Raw genomic sequence first — 19,263 nt, 5'->3', positions numbered from 1 at the left:
TCTGCTTACCAGCTGGGAACAGTAGGGGTGTAGAGAATGATGGCATGCCGAAACCTTGCCTGAAAGTATCCACTGCCCCCTCTTCAACTCTTGGTATTCAGCTTCCTTTCACTACAGAAAGGAGGAATAGTCCAGACATCTTCCACTGCCGAGAACCAAACTTGGCTTTGTGAAGGGTTAAAAGAAAGCAAGCAGGCAGTCTAGGCAGGAGTTAGCCCCTGAGACAGATGGACCACATCATTGCCAGCACTGGGAAGATCCCAGCTGAAGAGCTGTGTCCAGTTTTGGTCCCTGTGTTTCAAGAAAGATGTGGAGCTACTGGGTAGAATCCAGGGTAGAAAAGCGGGAACGAAAGGAGGGAAATAGAACTGAAGAGATTTTGTGTTGGGGTTGCTTAGCCAGAAAAAAATGACTGAGGGGAAGAGGTGATAACCATCTTTAGGCCCACTAGGAAGCATCCATCAATGGAATAATCTGTCCTATTTGTGCACTGTGGATAAAACAAGAAAGCGTTGATTTAAGATGTGACAGGAGCATTTCGGTTACACTTGCTAATGGGATCTGGACAGAGGATGGCATCTCTGTAAGGGAATGTCTTTAGAAGTTAAACCAGCATCTCTCAGGAGTGATGTGAGTACGGCTGATGCTGCCTTGGGGCAGGGAGGTTGACAAAACCCGTCTCTGCGTGTGCCTGAGCCCAGGCAGTGAATAGGGAGTCAAAGAGCAGGTTTGGGGAACAGAAACTCCAGCAGCACGCAAATTAAGGAAATGGTTGGTCGCTGCGTGCAGAGTATATTTATAAATGAGGGCTGAAATGCTGACACGTAGGACAGTTTCTCCTTTCTGAGAAGCCAGAGGCTTAGTGAGCTTGGAGAGGGCTGAGATTGCTGCCCCCAGATGCCTACACGATGCACTTGCCCTACTGAAGGAAATCATAGCTCTCTGCATTTCCCATTTGGGACCACATGTCTCGGCTGCGCAGCTCTGACCACGGAGTTGGAGGGTGGCCGTGGCCACCAGATGGCAACTGAGCAGCAAAGCCCCAGAGCCAGGCGCGCAGGGACACGCGGCCAGTGTGTTGTGAGGCCATGCGCTGCCAACGCATGCAAGCTCCTGGTGGTGTATAGGGCAGTGTGGGCCCGTCAGCCCCGGTGCAGTGGGGTTTGCAGAGGCATGGGGAGCATCCAGCCTGGGTGCAATACCATTCTTCAGTCCGAACTGCTCGTGTGCCCACAGGAAATCCCGTTGCAGTCCAACGTGTATGAGGTCTACGCCACGGACAAAGACGAGGGCCTCAATGGCGCGGTCCTGTACAACCTCCTAAAAACTGGTGCAGGAAACAAAGACTGGGAGTATTTCAGCATCGATTCTGTCAGCGGGCTTATCCAGACGGCAATGAGGCTGGACCGGGAGAAGCAGGCGGTGTACAACGTAAGCGGGGTGGGAGCGAGCCCGCAGGAGCGAGCCCACAGTAGTGAAAACTTCACACTAGCAACCTAGCAAAAACCAAAGTGTCTCAGGTCAACTGTCTTCTGGAGCAGATGGTGGGCCCCCTACCAATTCCCTGCTAAATTCCCCCAAAATGCTACTCTCCCCAGCCACCACCTCCATCCCTGTCTCAGCACTGTCTCCACACCCTGCGTGGCCTTGCCCAAGGCAGCTCTTTCGCCTCTCTCTGCAGCTGATCATCGTAGCCTGCGACCAAGGCCAGCCAGCCTACGAGACCATGCAGCCCCTCCAGGTCGCACTTGATGACATCGATGACAACGAGCCCCTCTTCCTTCGGCCGCCCGTAAGGCCCCGGGGCCGCTGAGGGGGGCAGAGGGCTGGGGTGCCGCAGGTGGTGAGAGAGGCGGCGGGCAGGAGGGCGCACCGGATGGTGGTTTGCGCATGCCATGGTTTGCTTGCCCTGCGGTAATCCTGCCTTCCCTTCTCCCGGGGGCTCCCTGGCAGAGGGACAGCCCCCAGTACCAGGCACTCTTTGTCCCCGAGCACTCGCGGCCCGGCACTGTGGTGGGGAACATCACTGGCGCGGTGGATGCAGATGAGGGCTCCAACGCCATCGTCTACTACTTCATAGCAGGTAAGATGGGGTGCATGGCTCTGCTGTGCAATGGAGGGAGCTTAGTGAGCTTGGGGAGGGCTGAGATTGCTGCCCCCAGCCACTGTCCCTTGTGTATCTCTGCTTCTGCCCATCAACTCTTGCCCTCCTCAGCCCCGAGCCTCCTCCTGCACATCCCTCACCAAGCTTTTGCGTTGCTCATGTCAGCTGTGGACTGGGCTTCTGCTGTGGTAAACAGGAGAAGTGACACTTCAGAAATCCCGATCCAAAAGATAACTAACTTGGCTCCCGTTTCTGCATCCCAGCGGGGAACCGGGAGAGCAATTTCCAGCTGAGCCGGGAGGGGAAACTGCAGGTCTTGAGAGACCTGGACCGGGAGAAGGAGCCATACTACTCCATCATCGTCAAAGCATCCAGTCAGAGGAACTGGACACCACCCAGGGGCCACCGGGCAGGCAGGGCCCAGGCCTGGGACCTTAGCATGGACCTGACGCTTCAGGAGGTGCGGATCTTCCTGGACGACATCAACGACCAGGCACCGCAGTTCACCAAGTCGGAGTACACGGCAGGTAAGGGGTGCCGCGCTGTGCCTATAGGCACATGGTCCGCTCTTGAGCACCCAGAGCGAGTGATGCTCCAGGGAAAAAATAGCTTTCTCCAAGGAGGCCCTGGGAAGGGTGCAGAAAGAGGTAAGGAAAAGGTCTGAAGGAAGGACAGAAGAGTCAAGCCCATAGTCAGCATGGCAGTGGCAGCTCCACGCAGGAGTGGCTCCTTCAGCAGTCTCCCTGCCTGGCTCCAGCTCTCCTTCCCTTCTCTCTCTCAAAGGGGTTGCCACAGATGCCAAAGTGGGTTCGGAGCTGATCAGAGTCGTAGCCGTGGACGCCGACGTGGGGAATAACAGCCTGGTCTTGTACAACATCCTGGGGATCCGCTACATCAAACAGCACTCCAACGACTCCGAGGAGGTGGCCAATATCTTCAGCATTGGTATGTGGCCTGCATGCCGCGGGAGCCCGGAGCCATGACCAGAGATGATCTCATGGCCAGGGCCACCAGGCAGCAAGGCCAACCACCCTTCCTCACTCCTCTTTCACTCGCCCAGAACTCAGGCGTTGGTTTTGCATGAGGAACTTTGCAGGGGCTGCAGTAGGTTGTCCACCAGGTCCTGGTTTTCACGTCACTTCACAGGCCACTCTTGATTTTGCAAAGGACATGTAGAGCTGTCCACCACGTCCTTCTCCTTTCCTCTCTCAGTTTTGCTTCAGGGCCCTTTACTGGGAGAGTGAATGGTGTTTAAAAGAGGTCAGGGTCCCCCTGTCAAGGCACGAGGAGAAAGAGCAAAAGGATCACAGTGCCAGGCTCGTAGTCCAGGCACCTGCAGTGGCCCTCACCCCTTTGCCTGGCCCAGTCACAAAGAGCCGAAACCACCAGCTGTCCTCAGGTGCGTGGTTTCAAGTGGCTGGGCTAATCCTAGGCTTGTGATCCTCCTTCCCCCAGGTACCCTTGATGGGATCCTGCGAACCTTCGACCTGTTCACAGCCTACAACCCTGGGTACTTTGTGGTGGACATCATGGCTTCCGACCTCGTGGGCCACAACGACACAGCCATCGTGGGGATTTACATCCTGCGAGATGACCAGCGGGTCAAAATCATCATCAATGAGATCCCTGACAAGGTTAGGCAGTTTGAGGAGGAGTTCATCAGCCTGCTCTCCAACATCACAGGTGCCATCGTCAACACGGACGACGTGCAGGTAACCGCGTTCACCCGCTGCCTCGCTGGGGCTCTGTCCTGAGGAGATACCCTGACAAAGAAACCCAGCCAGAGGAAGGAAATCCAGCCAGAAGGTTTCCACCATCACCACTTCCAAGAGAGCCATCCTCCTTTCCTTCACTTTATTCACACACTTATTCTGTGCCAGGTGGCTTCTCTCCCAGGCCGTGGCTGGGGATCAGAGCTGCCTGGGACAGCCTGGCTGTGTTTAAGGGTAGCTACAAGGAACACTGGGGTTGTTGTTGGCCAACTGAGCCAATACCATGTCCTTGTTCTGGAAAGAGGAGGTTACTTTGAGGGGAGGGTAACCTTCCACATGATGCCCAGGAAGGTCTCTTTTGCTGGTGCACTGTCAGTATAAACCAGAAGCTCCCCATAGCCTGATCCTAGGGACTGGGCTGCCCCCACACGTGCACAGGCAATGGTAGCCAGGCATGCTGGAGAGTGCCTCTTTACCTTTTGCAGGGAGGGGACAAGCACATCAAGGAGGGCTTTGGAGGTTTGTTTTGCAGTGAAGCAATGCCTGTTTGCTGGTTGACGGCATCTGCTGCCCTGATGTGAGCAGCCAGAGCAGTGGGAAAGTGGGTTGCAGAAGGGCTTGTCAGAAACGTGATAGCCTGTTGGAAGAGACCTGGGCTGGAGGTCTCTAGTGGAAGGGGCCCAGACTGGCCCCATGCTGGGCCTGAGGGTCTCTTGCTGTGCAAGCACGCTTGGGGCATGCTCGGAAGGTGCTCAGGGAGCAGACACCTGTCCTGTGCTGCAGACCTTGCTGTCTCTCCCCAGTTCCACGTTGACAAGAAAGGACGGGTGAACTTTGCGCAGACAGAGCTGCTGATCCACGTGGTGAACCGGGAAACCAACCGGATTCTGGATGTGGACCGGTATGTCACCCAGCTCCACACCTGGCCCCTTGCCTGGCCCACCACTCCTTGGGCTTGTAGAGGCCACAAGGAACAACATTAGTCTTGACATGCCTGAGCAACGTGAGGAGCCTCCAGTCAGCCCCTGGATCCCTCCTCTTCCCAGGGTGATTCAGATGATTGATGAGAACAAGGAGCAGCTGAGGAACCTCTTCAGGAACTACAACGTGCTGGATGTGCAGCCCGCCATCACCACCCGGGCACCGGACGACCTCTCAACTCTGCAGGTAATGACCTCATCCCTGCTCTGTGTCCCGAGCTGCCCTTGTGGTCCCGCACGGCATGGCTGCTTGGCCGCACTAGCACAGGCTTACTGTCAAAGGGAAATGTACCTCCTGCCGTGACCCACCTCCAGGCAGCCCCTCTGGAAAGAGGAAGATTTCCAAGGTGCTGGTGTGTGGCAGGAGGGGACATTTCTCCAGGGACTTGCTGGCTTCAGGGTGTAGCTAGAGAGGGTCACAGTTGTGCTCTGTGCCCACTAGCAGAAAGAGTGATGTCCCTTCCCATTCTCCACGGCCTCCTGATAGCCTGGAGATGCTGCTACCCCCGTTCATGCCATGCAGCTGCCCAGGGTCGAGTGCTGGATCAGTCCCAGATGTTGCTGATACCCCTCTGTCTCTCCCAGATGGCAATTATTGTGCTGGCCGTTCTCCTCTTCCTGGCTGCCATGCTCTTCATCCTCATGAACTGGTACTACCGAACAGTGTGAGTATCGCCCGGGCTCTGCCTCGCCAGCCACCCTCTCACTTTGGCCCAGCTGGGAGGCAAAACAGGCAGCATCCCAGCTGTGAAACTGCATGGAGCCAGCCTCTGGTTACAGCCCAGGAAAGCCTTTCCCGAGATCTTGATAACTCTAAAAAAGCCTAAAGCGATGCCTAAAGAAAGGCTGGTGGGTTCAGAAATTGTCCCTCTTCCCTCAGTATATTGTTGCTTTAACAATACTACCTCTCCCTGCCATGCTTGCTGTCCATATAGATAAGGGAAGGGATTGGTTTGCAGGATTATTGCAAATCCATATGCCTCTCTCCTTTAAAGCATCTAGCTTATTTTCTTCCCTAATTTCCTCTATCTCTTTCTTTTGCAGACACAAAAGAAAATTAAAAGCTATAGTGGCGGGCTCCACAGGTGAGCTATGTTGGGGTTCTCCAGCTGAGAAACAAAGTAAAGGGTATCCTAACAACCTGGAGGGGTTGCATCCAAGGGCAGGGGGGGATGGTCCTGCATGCCAGAGAGCATAAGCACTGGCGCTGGGGAGAAAATCCAGCGCTGCAGGGCGTGGAGAGGCACAGGGAACAAGAGCAGGATGTAAATCAGAGTGAACTTTTGCACAGCCAGAGGTGATGGGTGGGCATATGGAAGTACTGACCTGTGCCCCCAGCCATGCAGAAATGCAACCTCCACCTCCGCCTTTTTGCAGGGAACAGGGGCTTCATGGACATCATGGATATGCCAAACACCAACAAATATTCCTTTGACGGGTGAGTTCTGCCCCTTCCCAGAGTTTGCTACGTGGCACGGCAAGTCACATCATGGGCTCAAAGGCTCCTCACATACAAGGGATGCCAGCTTTTTTTGGCTAGGGACTGTCAGCCTCCCGTGGCTCTTGCCTTGCATTAACGGCTGGGTCTCCTCTTGGGCAGGGCCAACCCCGTGTGGCTGGACCCTTTCTGCAGGAACATGGAGCTGGCAGCGCAGGCGGAGCACGAGGATGACCTGCCGGAGAACTTGAGCGAAATCACAGACTTGTGGAACAGCCCGGCCAGGACCCACGTGAGACTCAGCCCTGGGCCAGCCCGGCGGCAGGGTGGCACGGACGTTCACACCGGCCTGCTCCTCGCCTCTCCATGTAGCTCCTGTTCAGCTGTCAGAGTCTGGAGCGGGGCAGGGTGGTGGAAGTGGTCCTCTGTCAGTTCAGGATCACAGAGATGGCTGTGGCTGACGCTGTCGGGGGGGACCCAGCTTCTAGTGCAAGGGGTGGCAATGAGAAATGAAGTTACTTGTGGATAGCCACAGGGGGCAAGGATTGTTTGGGACCTTGATGTTGCCTTCATCCCAAGATGGAGGAAGGCTCCTCCTCCCCGCGCGGTGTTTTCAGGTGCCCTGTCCTCTTGCAGGGAACCTTTGGGAGAGAACCTTCTGCAGCCAAGCCTGAAGATGACCGCTACCTCCGGGCCGCCATCCAGGAGTACGACAACATTGCCAAACTGGGGCAGATCATGCGCGAGGGGCCCATCAAGGTGAGTAGGGTTGGCGTCCTTTCTCTGCCACGGCCATCCTTCACGAAGGGAAGCAGGGTTGTTTCCTACAGCTCTGGCTTCCAGGGCAGCGCCTGCGTCACCGGCGAGTGTTTTGCTCCAAGAAATGCTTGGACGGGTCCAGCTTCTCTCTGTGGGGGAAGAAAGGAGCTCCCTTGGATAACCATCCTCTTTCCCCACTCCGCCCAGGGCTCTCTCTTGAAGGTGGTCCTGGATGATTACATGCGCTTGAAAAAACTCTTTGCCCAGCGAATGGTGCATAAGGCCACCGCCAGTCTAGGGGACGGGTCCTCAGTCACGGAGGTAGACGGGGTGTGCGTGGGCATGGGGAAATGCTTGCCGTGCCCTCTGGGATGCAGTGGCTCCTCCCCGCCTTGGCAGGCTCCGACCGCTCCCCGGCAGCCGCGGTGTGCCGGCCCCCACCGATCCCCTCCAGCCACGTGTAGGCAGGCAGGTCGGTCTCCTGACGCCTTTCACCGCTGTGAGCACGCGGGGAGGCTCTGAAGGAAAAGGCCTCCCCAGATTCAACGAGACTGGTTTTTCACTGAGGCTGCTCCCACCGGCCTTTCTTCTCCTCCCCACGTTCCCCCACCTCTCACCATCCCGAGTGTTTCCTCCCAGCCTCCCTACATCTGCATCACCCTCGCTCTCGGTGTTTCTCACCCCGGGGGAGGGGGGAACCCCCTCTTGGTGGGATTTGCTCTGTGGAGCACCCATCGCCGCGAAGTGCCAGTTGCTCTGCTAGGGCTGGCCAAGAAGCTGCAGGTCGCGTGCATGGGGCCGTCTTTCCTCCTCTGCCCCTCTGAGCTGATCAGCGCGCCAGGTTTTCGAAGCAGAAATGCTGGGACACAGCCCTGAACGGAGGGTTTTGGTGTAGGAAGGCTGATGTGGGGAGAGGCAACCCTTCCCCGCTACCTTCCCCCTCTGCCGAGGGGTGACACGCAGTAGAGGAGAGCGGTGGGATGGGTGGCACCTCTCAGCCTTTCTGCCCTCCGTTCCCCCACCCTTAACTCTGCTCCAGCCGAGTCCAGGCTTCCCTCGCTCCTTTTCTTCTCCACCGCCTGCCCAGCCCTCTTGTTCGCACACACTGCCAAATCTCAACCCCCCCCCCCCCCATCCAAAAATACCCTCTCGGCCTTTGCACAGGAGGTTGCTGGAGGCACGAACCGGCTCAGCGCAGGCATCCTGAGCGTGCCTGCACTGGGGAAGTCTGCATCCTCCCGTGCGTCCTCCAAGCGAACGAGCAATTCGGCTAGAGACATTCATAGCCGTTGAGCCCGTCATGAGGCTTTGAGGCTGCTTAAAAAGAGGAGGCTCCCATCCCTCTCGATGGGCTCCGGCGTTGCACAGCGAAATGAGGATTTCCCCTCTGGCCCCAGCAGTGATGCTGATCTCTGCATGGGCCTTTTGCAGCTGATCCAGAAGGACCTGGATGAGGAAGAGGAGCGCAGCCCCAGCCAGGGGAGCCTGCGCTTCCGGCACAAGCAGCCCGTGGAGCTCAAAGGGCCCGACGGCATCCACGTGGTGCATGGCAGCACGGGCACGCTGCTCACGTCTGACCTCAACAGCCTGCCCGAAGACGACCAGAAGGGGCTGGGCCGTTCCCTGGAGACCCTGGCGGCCGACTGCGGGGGCTACAGCGACCACAACGCCCGCACCGAGTCGGCCAAGTCCACCCCGCTGCACAAGATGCGGGAGGTGATCATGGAGAGCCCGCTGGAGATCACGGAGCTATGACCAGCGGCGGCGGCGCTCGCCTAGGCGAGCCGGGACCGGCCCCGCGCAGGGGATGGCGCGGGTTGGGGGAGCCCGCGTGGGAGCTGGGGGTGGGGGGGGTGAGAGGTGGCCCCCAGGGCCCCCCACCCCTTGCCCCCTGGGACGACTCCGGCCGGCGCGAGCCAACGGTTTGGTTTCGATCCAGCCGCCTCGGAGAACTTGGCTCCAAGGAAGGGCTCTCAGGACCGGGTTGCTTTTACTCGCGTGTCATTTAACCATGAAATCATTAAATTTTTTTTATTTTTCTTAAAAAAGGGGGAAAAAAAAGTTTTTTTTTTTAACAAAACAGGAAAAAAAAAAGAAAAAAAAAAAGCTAAGTGAATGCAAGCATTCGGGGGCCAGGGCACGGCATACCCGAAGGCAACGCAGCCTCGAGCCCGGCAGACCTGTAGGCTCCCGCGAGCCGGTGGCGCCGCGATCCCCTCCCGAGATGCATGCTGGGGCCGAGGCCGTGGGGTGGGCCAGGAGAGCGCACCACGCATCTGAATCCGTTTGGCATTAACGATGTGTGTCGTCACCTTTTCCGGAAAGGAAAGCGCCCCCCCCCCCCCCAAAAAAAAAAAAAAAGAAAGAAAGAAAAAAAACCGAAGACATTTCTCCATTTTTGCTGGCTTTACCAAAACATACTGCAACATCAAAAAAAAAAAAAAGCGAGAGCCTGACAGTAACTGGGGTTTCTGAATGTAGAGTGCTCGTGTGTAGCTTTCCCTTTCCCTTCTTCCTTTTCTCTTCCCGTCTTGCGCTTGGGTTGGTTCGTTTCCAATAATACCTTGTGGAGCGGTGGGTTTTTTTTTTTTTTTTTTTTTTTGGGAATGGTCTGTTAACAGCAATCCGAAATACACTATCTGTGGCTTTGGTTAAGCTGTCTGTCGTCCTTGCTCTGCGGGAACCCGCCGCCGGCTGCAGCGCCTCTGGGGCTCGGGGCACAACCACCCCCCCCCTCCCGTCCGCCCCCAAAACCCACCTCGGCAGGCTTCGTCGGGGCGCTTTTCATCCCTTTCTGCAGGCTGCGCACGTTCAGCCCTGCAGCAGGCCCAGCAGAAGAGCAGAATTAAGGCACAGGTGCCTTCTTTTATATATATATATATATATATATGTGTGTGTGTATACGTGTGTGTGTGTGTGTGTATACACACACACACCCCCCCCATTTATATACATACACATATGAGTGTATATATATATATTTTTTTTTTTCTATAACTCTTACTCAACCTATCTCTGCCGTCCAGCCCTCTGCCCCCATCGCCCCAAAAGAAAATTCTCAGTGTCTTGCAACAGTCATGCAAAGCCAGGCAGTGCAGGCAAATTTAATTCACTTGGTTTCTTTAAATGGCGACCGGAAAAATAAAATAAAATAAAAAGCCCCCCCCCGTCCCTCCCTCCCCAATTCGGAGACCGCCGTGGCCGCTGCCAGCTAAAGGGCCGGGCTTGCCAAAGACCAGACGAGGCGCGCCGTTGGAGCTTGCCGTCGACGGGGACCTCGGGGTGGAGGAGGCGGGCGTTTGGGCAGCAGAAACCCGCCGGGCCGATTTCCACCGCGGTAGGTGCCGGGCTTTGACAGGCGTACGAGGCGGCTGGGAATAACGCCCGGTTTGCCCCTCTCCGGCGCGCTCAGGCGTTGGCCGGCCGGCGCCGCTCCTAGTGCCATACGTGGCGCTTGCAGTGCTCGAGGGCCTGCGGGCAGAGACGGCGTGAGCGAGGCGCCCCGGCCCCGGGCGCCCCGGCGGCGGTGCCGACGACTTACGTTGCACTCGGCCGCGGTGGCCGCGCTCTTGCACCAGTAGCCGGGGCCGCGGGCGCAGGGCTCGGCGCCCAGGGGCTCCTCCTCGGGCGAGTCGCAGGCTCTGATTTTCTGCAGCGTAGAGGTTTGGCGGGGCGGGGGAGCCGCCGTTAGCACCCCGTCGGCGCCAGATTTGGTGGGGGTTTGATGGGGAGGGACAACTTACGGTGCAGACGAAGGTGGGGTCCATCATCTGGACGAGGAGGCGCACGGCCGCCGGCTCGTACTGCGTGACCAGCGCCTCGCACTGCGGAGGACAGCGGTGGCGGTGAGGCTCGGGGAAGCACCTGGCGGGGGGGGGGGATGTTTTGGGGGGCCCCCCCAGTGGTGTCCCCCCACTCACCTTGCCCGTGAAGGGCGGGGGCAGGAGCTCGCAGCCCTTCTCCAGCATGTCGCCCAGCTCCGACAGCGTGTCGTTCTTGAGCAGCTCGTTGTCGAAGTAGGTGATGACGAGCTGGCACACGTTGCAGAAGGCCCCCGTGCCCGCCAACAGCCGCTCCAGTGCCCCGGCCCCTGCGGCGCAAGCGGGCCGTCGGTGGCGCCCGGCACCCTCCCACCCACCTCAGCCTGGCCTTTCGGGTGCCCCCCTGCTGACACGCGTACCTGGGGCGGTGGCCGGGGCCTTGGGGCAGCACCTCAGCATGGTGCACAGGGCCTGCGGGTCGGTGGCCTCCAGCAGCATGATGACCACGGCTTTGCCGTAGGAGTCCACGAAGTCCTTGCACTGGCCGATGACGCCGTGGGGCAGCATGTAGCACACCTTCTCCATGTCGTTGACCAGCTGCTCCTGATGGGGGGTGGCCAGCTGGGACGCCATGCCCCACGGCGGCATCCCGCCGCTGCGGTCCCGAGCTGCTGCCCCCCCCCCAATCCCTCCCACCCTGGCAGCCTCCCCCGGACCAACACTCGGCCCACCTCCGTCACGTTGTTCTCCAGCAGGCTCTCGGCCGCCTTCACGGCCAGCTCGCAGACCTGGCACAGCGCCGTGGCCTCCTCCGCCGCCTGCGTTTCACAAAGATGGGGGGGAGGAGGAAACAAAAAACAAAAAAAAACAAAACAACCCCCCCCCCCGAAACCCCAGCTCTGTAAGCCAGACCGGGGCGGCCGGGCTCATGGCTGGCTGCCGCCACCGAGCCCACCTTACCGCGGCGCGGTCCAGGGCACGCGGCAGCTCCTCGGCCAGCAGGGCACGGAGGGCCGGGGCAGCCCCCGGCGAGGCGCAGGCGCCCACCAGCCCGCACAGCTCCTGGGGGTCCTGTGGGCAGACGTGGGTGTCGGAGGGGCTGGCTTTTGGGGGGGGGTTGCTCCCCCATCTCACCCAACCCAACCCACCCCCACCCAACTCAGCTCACCCAACCCAACTCACCTCACCCAACCCAACCCAACCCAACACCATCTTCACTTACCTCAGCCTGCTGGTGGTGAGCAGGGAGGGCAAAGCCGGGACGTGGCAGGAGGAAAGGCAAGAACAACAGCAGTCACCATCCAAGAGGGGATGGGGGCAGGGGTGGGGTTTTTTTGTTTTGTTTTTGCCCCCCTCACCCCTTAAACAAGGGCTTACCATGTGCTGCAGCAGCCGAGCAGCCACGTCCGAGTACGCGGCCAGGTAGCGCTGGCACTGTGCGGGCAGAGAGAGAGACATGTGGCGGTGTCAGCACACCGGTCGGGGACGAGTTGGGCACCCAGTGCCACCCTCCCGCCCCCGGTGGGGAAAAAAACCCACCAGGTAGAGACTCAGGCCCTACTGAAGCCCCCCAAATCCCACCTCAGACTGCTGGCATGGCCTTGGTGGTGGCCTCTGTGGGCTCGAGGTGCCCCAGGAGCCACCAGGGTCCCACAGCTGGGGAAAAACAAATCCCCCCCCCCCATCCCACCACAGCTGTACCCCACCCCAGGGAGGTGGCGGCGGCGGTGGTGGCATTACCCGTGCCGCCAGGAGGGGCCCTAGGCTCTCGCAGCGCCCGCGGAGGCGGGCGACGAAGGTCTGGACGCCGACAGCGTTGGTGTCCAGGTGGCCCTGCACGGCCGCCACCAGCCGGGCGCAGTCTCCGCACAAGTCGCCCTGCACCTGCGGGGACATGAGGGCAGCAGCGCTTGGCTCGGGCCACCGTGTCGCAGCACCAGCTTAGCGCTGGAGTGGGCAGACTGGGGTCGGGGGCAGCCGGGTACCTGCAGCAGGTCCTGCGGCTGGAGCAGCAGCGGCACGTTGGTCAGGAAGGGGGCGGCCAGCTGGGCAAAATCCTGCCCGGGGGCCTCCGGCGACGCCGGCGGCTTCAGAAACTTCAGGGCGCCGGTGGGGCGCCGCCGAGGCTGGCACAGCTTGATGGTCCCGCACACCACCTTGGGGTCCGCCTGCGGGGGCGAGCGGGGCCGTCAGGGCGTCTGGCCCGGCCACCCCACTGGGGTGTCCACAGGTGCCCGCTACCCCTGCCCCGACTGCTCACCAGCACTTGCTTGCCCAGCTGGGTGAGCACGAGGATGCCCGTGTCCACCATCTTCTTGCACTTGACTGACCAGTCCTGGAAGGGCAGGTACTGGCATTTCTTCTCCAAAAAGACCCGCAGCTTGTCCTAGGAGGGAAGGCAAGAGGGGAGACTTCGGGGCCGGGCGCTGGCATGGCCGGAGCTGTGGGGCGGAGGGGGCCAGCACCCACCTCGGTGCAGTTGTCCTGCAGGATCTTCCCCATCACGGAGACCATCACCTGGCACAGGTGGCAGGGGATGCCCTTCTGCGGCGGGAGAGAGGGACACGTCAGGCACAGCCCTTGCCCTCCCCCCCCAAACCCCCCCCCAACCTGCCTCCTCCCACCCCCACGGAGGTTTGGAGGGGGGGGCATGGGCAATGACATGGTGCCCACCACGGGCCCGGCATGCGCGGGTGGACGTTGCTCTGCTGCTGAGAGCGAAGCCGCTGGAGATGGTGGCCCTCAAACCATCCCCGGCGTGGGCATGCCCCCCAGGAGCCCTCTCTTTTTGGGCTATCTCTTGCACCTTTTTGGCAGGGACCCGGCTCACACATCACTGCTGTGACCCTCCGGGGGTCCCTTAGCTTGGGGACTTCGGATGAGGAATGAGCGAAACCACGTAGCGCTCGCTGAGAGTGGGGTGGGGTTTTTTGTTTTTGGTACCCCCCCCACCCCCCCCATTCCCCCCCCGATGCCACGGCCACCCCGCCGTTTACCACCAGCGCCAGGTCCGCGGCAGCGAGCCGGCAGTGCTCCAGCGCCCCGCAGCGCGCCGCCGTCCGCGCGTCCCGGCACCAGTCCTGGGGCCGCTCGCCACACTCGGGCTTCCCAGCGACAGGGCTGGCTCCAGCTGCGGGCAGAGCACAGCGGCGTCAGCGAGGCCCCCCACGCCCTGCCGCCCCATCAACCCTCCCCGCCGCCGCGCTCCTCGCCAGCGGCCTCCATGCAACTTGGGTGGGGGCTCCATGGTCGGTCGGGGCGCGGGCTGACTTGTTGGAGCACCAGCTGGGACGGTCGCACGGGGCTGCTTGGGATGGGGCTTGGGTCGGTGGCTGGGTTTCTAAACCGTCCCCCCTCCCCCGGGGTGGGTGCCCCACCTGCTCCCAAAAAGTGCTGGCGCAGCAGCCCCGCTCGTCATGCCTGGGTGCATCGTCACGCAAATTACGCCACCGCTCGCCCTGCGCCACCGGGGCCGGCTCAGTGCCCACGGCCCGGTGAATCACGCCCGTTTCCCATGGAAAAAGCGTCCCACGCGCCTAGCCATCAGCGAGATTCCTGACTCTCCTCATCGGCTGATAGGTGGGTTGGTTTGGGGGATATATTTTTTTTTCTTTTTTGTTCTTTTTTTTGCCATAGCACTAACAGCAGGACGAACAGGAATAGCAAGTCAGCAGGAGGACAGCGAAAGAGGCAAGGGGCACCATCGCCGGAGGAGCAGCTGGAGGAAGGGAAGAAGGGCAGGCGACAGACCCGGAGCTTGTCCTGAGCTCAGCCCCCTAATTTAAGGCACTACAATAATTCAAGGCACTGTGACACTTGCACCAGGCATGTGAGGAAGGGCACAAGGCCGTGGCTCCCTGCGGGCGCGCGGGCTCCTGCAGGGCGTCGCGTCGGCGAGCTGGGCGCAACCCTGCACCGTTTGTCGGGGCTGGGGGCGAGCGCTTGGGCAAAGGCTCCGGTTTGCCACGCTCCTGCGGGCGCATGAGCTCCCAAAGCAGCAACGGGTTTGGTTTTTTGGGGGGGCGGGTGGAGGGGAATCCCTGCCTGGATGAGGAGCCAGAATAAAACAGCACTTTGTAGCGCAACCCAAATCTTCAAGGACGAAGCTGTGCTGGGGGGGAGCCGTCCCTGCTTGGCCAACACTGCTGCCCTAGTTTCAAGGTTACAGGGATGGTGTGGCTAGAGAGCGGTGCCAGGCGTATTAAGGTTGGTTCATATTCAAGTCAGTCCAAAACAGGGAAACTTCCAAGTTCCCATTTTCCAGGGTTTGTGACTCTTTCTTCTCGGGATGGCTTTGGGTTGGGAAAGCCGGGTGGCACAGAAAAAGCTGCTATTTTTTTTGTGCTTTAATAACAATGCCTTTTCATGAGCCCGCCTCTGAAGGTGGCCTTTAGGACAGGGGGGAGAAAAAAAAAAAACCCATAAAAGTGTTCGCTAAACAGTATCTAACAGCGATAGAGAGCTGTGCCGTGGGCCACAGGTGGCACCAAGGCTGCTAGGGCGGGTTGGGCATGGCCAACGGAGACCCGCTCAGGGGACAAACGTGCAGACCCCACGCGGAGCCCGCTTTAGTTTGGGTTAGGTCACCGTTTTATCCTTCAGGATAGCGATTAATGAGCGAAGGGGTTATACGCGGCGTGCTGTGACTGCAGAGGCCTTATCCCAGTGCAATTCCCCCCCTTCCTTGGCGAGGAAGACCTGGACGGTGCAAAGCCCCTTTTGCACGGAGGCGACCGCACACGACCGCACGCGTCTCCCAGCGCGCACGTACTGCCTGCCCCAAAGACATGCACGAGAAGGCCTCGTCTCCAGCACCATGCCGCAGAGCCTGAGGGCACAGCACCAGCTCCGGAGTCCCTGGCTGGGAGACGCAGAAACGGCCCTCGCAAAGAGAGCTGAAGCGGGAGGAAGTTATGAAATTGAGGTCGAGAGACACGTCCCAAACCAGCTGTGAGACTAAAGGCCACACTTGGAAGACACTGGCAAGGACAAGGAAGAGGTGCCACCAGCAACGCTATGGGGGCGAGCATTTGAAGGAGAGCTTCGGATGGTCTGAATTGGCACCAAAGCCCTCGGCCTGCACATTTCTGGCTCTGGGCGACTCGCTGCTCAGCTTTTACGCCAGCCCTACGTCTAGCTCTGCGCCCGGTTTGCTGTGAAAGCAGCACCCAGGGCTTAGGCTGAAACTTTGGCAACATGAGCAAAGGGCTGCATTCGGGTCAAGTCCTGAGCCAAAGCAGCTCTGCTCTGCTCAGAGCAGGGCCAACTTGCCACAGGTAGAAAGCATTGCCATGGGGCAAGCAACCGGAGCAACCAGTGCCCCGCGAGTTCCCCTCACTTAAAAGCAAAACCTGACGCCCCCTGCCCGGGTGAACGCGGAGGAATCCAAGAGGAAGCACTCAGGCAGGAAGGCCGAAGAACCTCAGCTATTTTCACTGAATCCAGAGGACAGAGCCTGAGCGCTTAGGGCTGCAGCCAGCCCCTGGCAGGACCCAGGAGCACCCAGCTAGATAGGGATGCTCATGCGCTGCCACCCACCGCCGCCACCGCCTTGAGCAAGCCTGCGTTGTGGTTGCCCCATCCCATCAGTTACGAGGCTGCTGGAGGAGCTCTGCCCCGGGAACTCGGCGCTGATCTTTTGATCTCGTGTGGCTGCTCCAGCACCTGACTGAATTAGACAACGTCCCTGGGCGGCGAGGAGGAGAGGGCCCGCGTCCACCCAGCCTGCAAAGCCTGGCAAACAGGTTATGACGTAAGCCACCGGGGGTGGCGGCGTGGGCCCGGGCGCTCCAGTTCCCGGCTAATCAGCGCACACCCTGTACCTGGCTGCGGGAAAGCACCCTCTCTGCCACCCACCTCCCCTAAGCCACGCGTGGAGCACTGCTCAAAACACTGCTTTTCCCTTCAACAGTACGGCAGCACGCTCAGCGGGGAGGGCAGCAGCACGGGGAGGAGGCAGAAACTCCGCTATCTGATGAGGAAAAGTCTAGCAAGTAAAAAAATAATTTAGCTAGTATCTCAAAGGGGTAGAAGGCCATGCCATCACGTGAGGGATTTGTGCTGTGGTCCCAAAAAACCTGTAAGGGCAAATTAAGGTTTCCTGCCGGGCTCAGCTCTTTTCTAGGTATTTCTATCATTAAGCGCTTAGTTGCTCCCCTTTGGGCTGAGCTTTGCTCTTCTCAGGGTTGGTATGCTGTACAATGACAGCATTTGAAGTACAACACTTATTGGGAAAGGGAGACTGCTTTCTTATTCCTTGATGTGTGTTTTCCCAGTGCGGTTTGAGAGAACTAGGATTAAGCTAAAACTGGATGTGTGGAAATGCATGCAGTGTAATATCACAAAAGCCAGAGCACGATCTCAGTGTTACTGCCTGAAGCTGAAAAGATGAAAGCACATCTCAGTGTCAAAACCGTCTTTGCTTGCAAACAGCCCACCAGTTTTGCAGCCAGAACATCAGTTTCCTGCACGGACACGTTACGCAAGTCGTCAAACCACACCACACAGCAGAGCCACGGAAATAGGAACCCCCATGAGCTTCAGGGACAGCTTTGCCTAGAGGCCTGACATGCCAAGTGCTGGCAAACTTTCTTGATCTTCCTGTTGCTGGCTTGAGCACTTCCGCCTTCTTCCCCCTCATCAGGGAACGTGCTCTTGGTCACGACTCTTCCACCACCAAACCAGCATTTTGGTGGGTGACAGCTGAGGCATCCGACAGGCAGGCCCAGGGTAAGCAGCATGCAAAAGGTATTCTTCCCTTTAAAAGTTATTTTTGACTACAACAGTGGGGCTGTATTGATTCTCCCCAAGGGAATTTGCTAGAGAACCACCTATTTACTTCCCTGGAGCAAGGACCATGGGTCAGAACCAGGTGCCTGCCAAGCTGTTTCCTATGGAGTGGAAGAGGATGAACCAGGTTTTAGCTTTGTCATGCTTAGCAGAAGAGGTATCTAGGTGATAGTAAGGCATAAGCTCCAGGCTGCAGGCAGGGTTCGTTCAAATAACCAAAGCCCCAGCGATGAGAGTTCTCCACAGGCACTTGGGAAGGTGGCTTTACACCAGATAATCCTAACCAGAGCTCAGACACAAATACTGAGGAGTGCAAGGAGCCTGAACAGTAGAAAAGGCTTCCTGCCTCCTGCTCTACACTTGCACAAGGAGCAGACTAGGGCAGCTTTAGCTGGCGTTTTGTTTCCCTCATCAGGGAAGGGGTACAAGGAAGTGATTTCTCCCAGATCCCATGCACACATCCATGCAGAGGTCTCTATGCAGAGGGCAGCAGAGAAGTCAGCCCTCTTCCCCCATCCCTACTGAGATGCCCTGTAGATTTGTCTTCCTTCCCCCCCACTTCCTAAACACCCCTCCAACCTCCTGATGAAAAGCTGGCTGTTCCAAGTCCTTGCTGTCCAGAGACTGAAGGAAGCAAGCCACGGTTTGCCCTAAAGGTTACCTTTAAGGGCAAAAATTGCAATGCTCACTTCCAGGTGCACAAGAGTTAAAGTGCAAAGACTATCCTAGCGTTCCTCCGGCATAGTTTTCAAAACCATGGAGGGACAAGAAGGCATGCTATTTGTTTTAAGCATTGCTGACCTTTTAAGAGGAGACAAGATACATCCAAGCAGAGTTTATAATAGGCTTGGGGGGGGTTTTGGGCTCTCCTCTGAGGAGAAGGAGTCCTACCCCCAAGCCTGACCTTACCTTGGTAAGACCCCAAGCAAATAGAAAGGATCAGCACCCAGCCACTCCATTTGCTCTCCATGCTGTTCCTAAGATAGTCCTCAGTGGCTGGTTACTCTCCTGTACTTCTCCCAGACTGAGGAAACTTGGAACAGTCGGGAGGAGTAGTGAGAACTGACACCTACGCACACCAATTACCACACCCCTCTCCCCATGCCTTGATTATATGTAAGTCATCACTAGCCTGCAAGTGGAAGGAGGGACCACACCTGAGCAAGCACTCCCAAGCAAGCCAAAAACAGCCAGGCTTTGCTGCAGAGCCCTTGAGCCCTGCACCTGCTGCTCCAAGCAGGCTTTGCCATTCCATGCAGCTAAGGGGAGGGCAAGCCTAGGGAAGCCCTGGGCAAAGCCTAAAGCCAGGCTTCTTCATGCATGCTGAACAGCGTCCAGCGCAGTCATCACCCCCTTACGAAGTCTTAGGGGCACAGCTATTGCACACATTACTGCACATGTTCTAGACCTAACTGGTATTTGCTTAAGAGCATTTAAAAGTCTATCCCACCAGAGCAAATCAAAAGGGCAGAAGACACAGGAAAGCCATGTGAAAATGCAAGTCAGCACTGAGGCCTGATATCAAACAGCTCCAGCAAGAACTCCCTCCATCCAGTGCAGAGCAGAGCAGTTGCCACATCAAGGTGTGGCATCACAACAGGCATTGCATTCATCCAGGAAAGAGACTCATGGTGGCAATCCTTGGCAAGCCTTTGACCTGCAGCTGTGCTCTGCTCTATATAAAAGGCTTGACTGGACAGGCATGATGCAATGCAATAGC

General features: G+C 58.4%; 2 protein-coding genes across 3 annotated transcripts in view; one reads left to right on the top strand and one right to left on the bottom strand.

Annotated features, from left to right (window-relative positions):
* CDH23 (cadherin related 23) overlaps window positions 1-9,334 on the top strand; it is a 227,241-nt gene extending 217,907 nt beyond the window's left edge. For both annotated transcript variants that reach the window (XM_068950920.1, XM_068950919.1), the window contains 14 exons: window positions 1,237-1,431; window positions 1,682-1,792; window positions 1,954-2,083; window positions 2,368-2,631; window positions 2,888-3,049; window positions 3,560-3,816; window positions 4,620-4,717; window positions 4,863-4,983; window positions 5,382-5,461; window positions 5,841-5,881; window positions 6,174-6,234; window positions 6,397-6,526; window positions 6,871-6,993; window positions 8,425-9,334. In XM_068950920.1, the coding sequence (XP_068807021.1) occupies window positions 1,237-1,431; window positions 1,682-1,792; window positions 1,954-2,083; window positions 2,368-2,631; window positions 2,888-3,049; window positions 3,560-3,816; window positions 4,620-4,717; window positions 4,863-4,983; window positions 5,382-5,461; window positions 5,841-5,881; window positions 6,174-6,234; window positions 6,397-6,526; window positions 6,871-6,993; window positions 8,425-8,748 (2,097 nt within the window). In that variant the 3' untranslated portion in view covers window positions 8,749-9,334. The remainder of the gene's footprint in view (window positions 1-1,236; window positions 1,432-1,681; window positions 1,793-1,953; window positions 2,084-2,367; window positions 2,632-2,887; window positions 3,050-3,559; window positions 3,817-4,619; window positions 4,718-4,862; window positions 4,984-5,381; window positions 5,462-5,840; window positions 5,882-6,173; window positions 6,235-6,396; window positions 6,527-6,870; window positions 6,994-8,424) is intronic.
* An 856-nt stretch (window positions 9,335-10,190) lies between these two features.
* On the bottom strand, window positions 10,191-18,660 carry LOC138067896 (prosaposin-like). Its single transcript, XM_068951229.1, has 15 exons — window positions 18,453-18,660; window positions 13,751-13,884; window positions 13,224-13,298; window positions 13,015-13,140; window positions 12,740-12,922; window positions 12,495-12,638; window positions 12,132-12,188; window positions 11,977-11,985; window positions 11,715-11,825; window positions 11,486-11,572; window positions 11,174-11,357; window positions 10,914-11,083; window positions 10,737-10,817; window positions 10,535-10,642; window positions 10,191-10,464 (listed from the first exon to the last, which is right to left on the bottom strand). Exons 1-15 carry the CDS (start codon window positions 18,511-18,513, stop codon window positions 10,429-10,431), a joined length of 1,566 nt encoding a protein of 521 aa, XP_068807330.1. The 5' UTR covers window positions 18,514-18,660; the 3' UTR covers window positions 10,191-10,428.
* Window positions 18,661-19,263: the final 603 nt, after the last annotated feature.

The sequence above is a fragment of the Struthio camelus genome, chromosome 7 (genome assembly GCF_040807025.1).
Source record: "Struthio camelus isolate bStrCam1 chromosome 7, bStrCam1.hap1, whole genome shotgun sequence".
NCBI lineage: Eukaryota > Metazoa > Chordata > Aves > Struthioniformes > Struthionidae > Struthio > Struthio camelus.
Note: the sequence above shows the minus strand (reverse complement) of the source record. Positions and strands in the feature narration are given on the sequence as shown.

What these genes read in the sequence shown, in the direction of transcription:
- LOC138067896 (XM_068951229.1), bottom strand. Translation starts at nt 18,513, where the DNA reads ATGGAGAGCAAATGGAGTGGCTGGGTGCTGATCCTTTCTATTTGCTTG. An exon ending in CCGCGGACCTGGCGCTGGTG is followed by an intron (nt 13,299 to 13,750) that starts GTAAACGGCGGG and finishes CTCCCGCCGCAG; the next exon opens with AAGGGCATCCCCTGCCACCT. An exon ending in TGCAGGACAACTGCACCGAG is followed by an intron (nt 13,141 to 13,223) that starts GTGGGTGCTGGC and finishes CTTCCCTCCTAG; the next exon opens with GACAAGCTGCGGGTCTTTTT.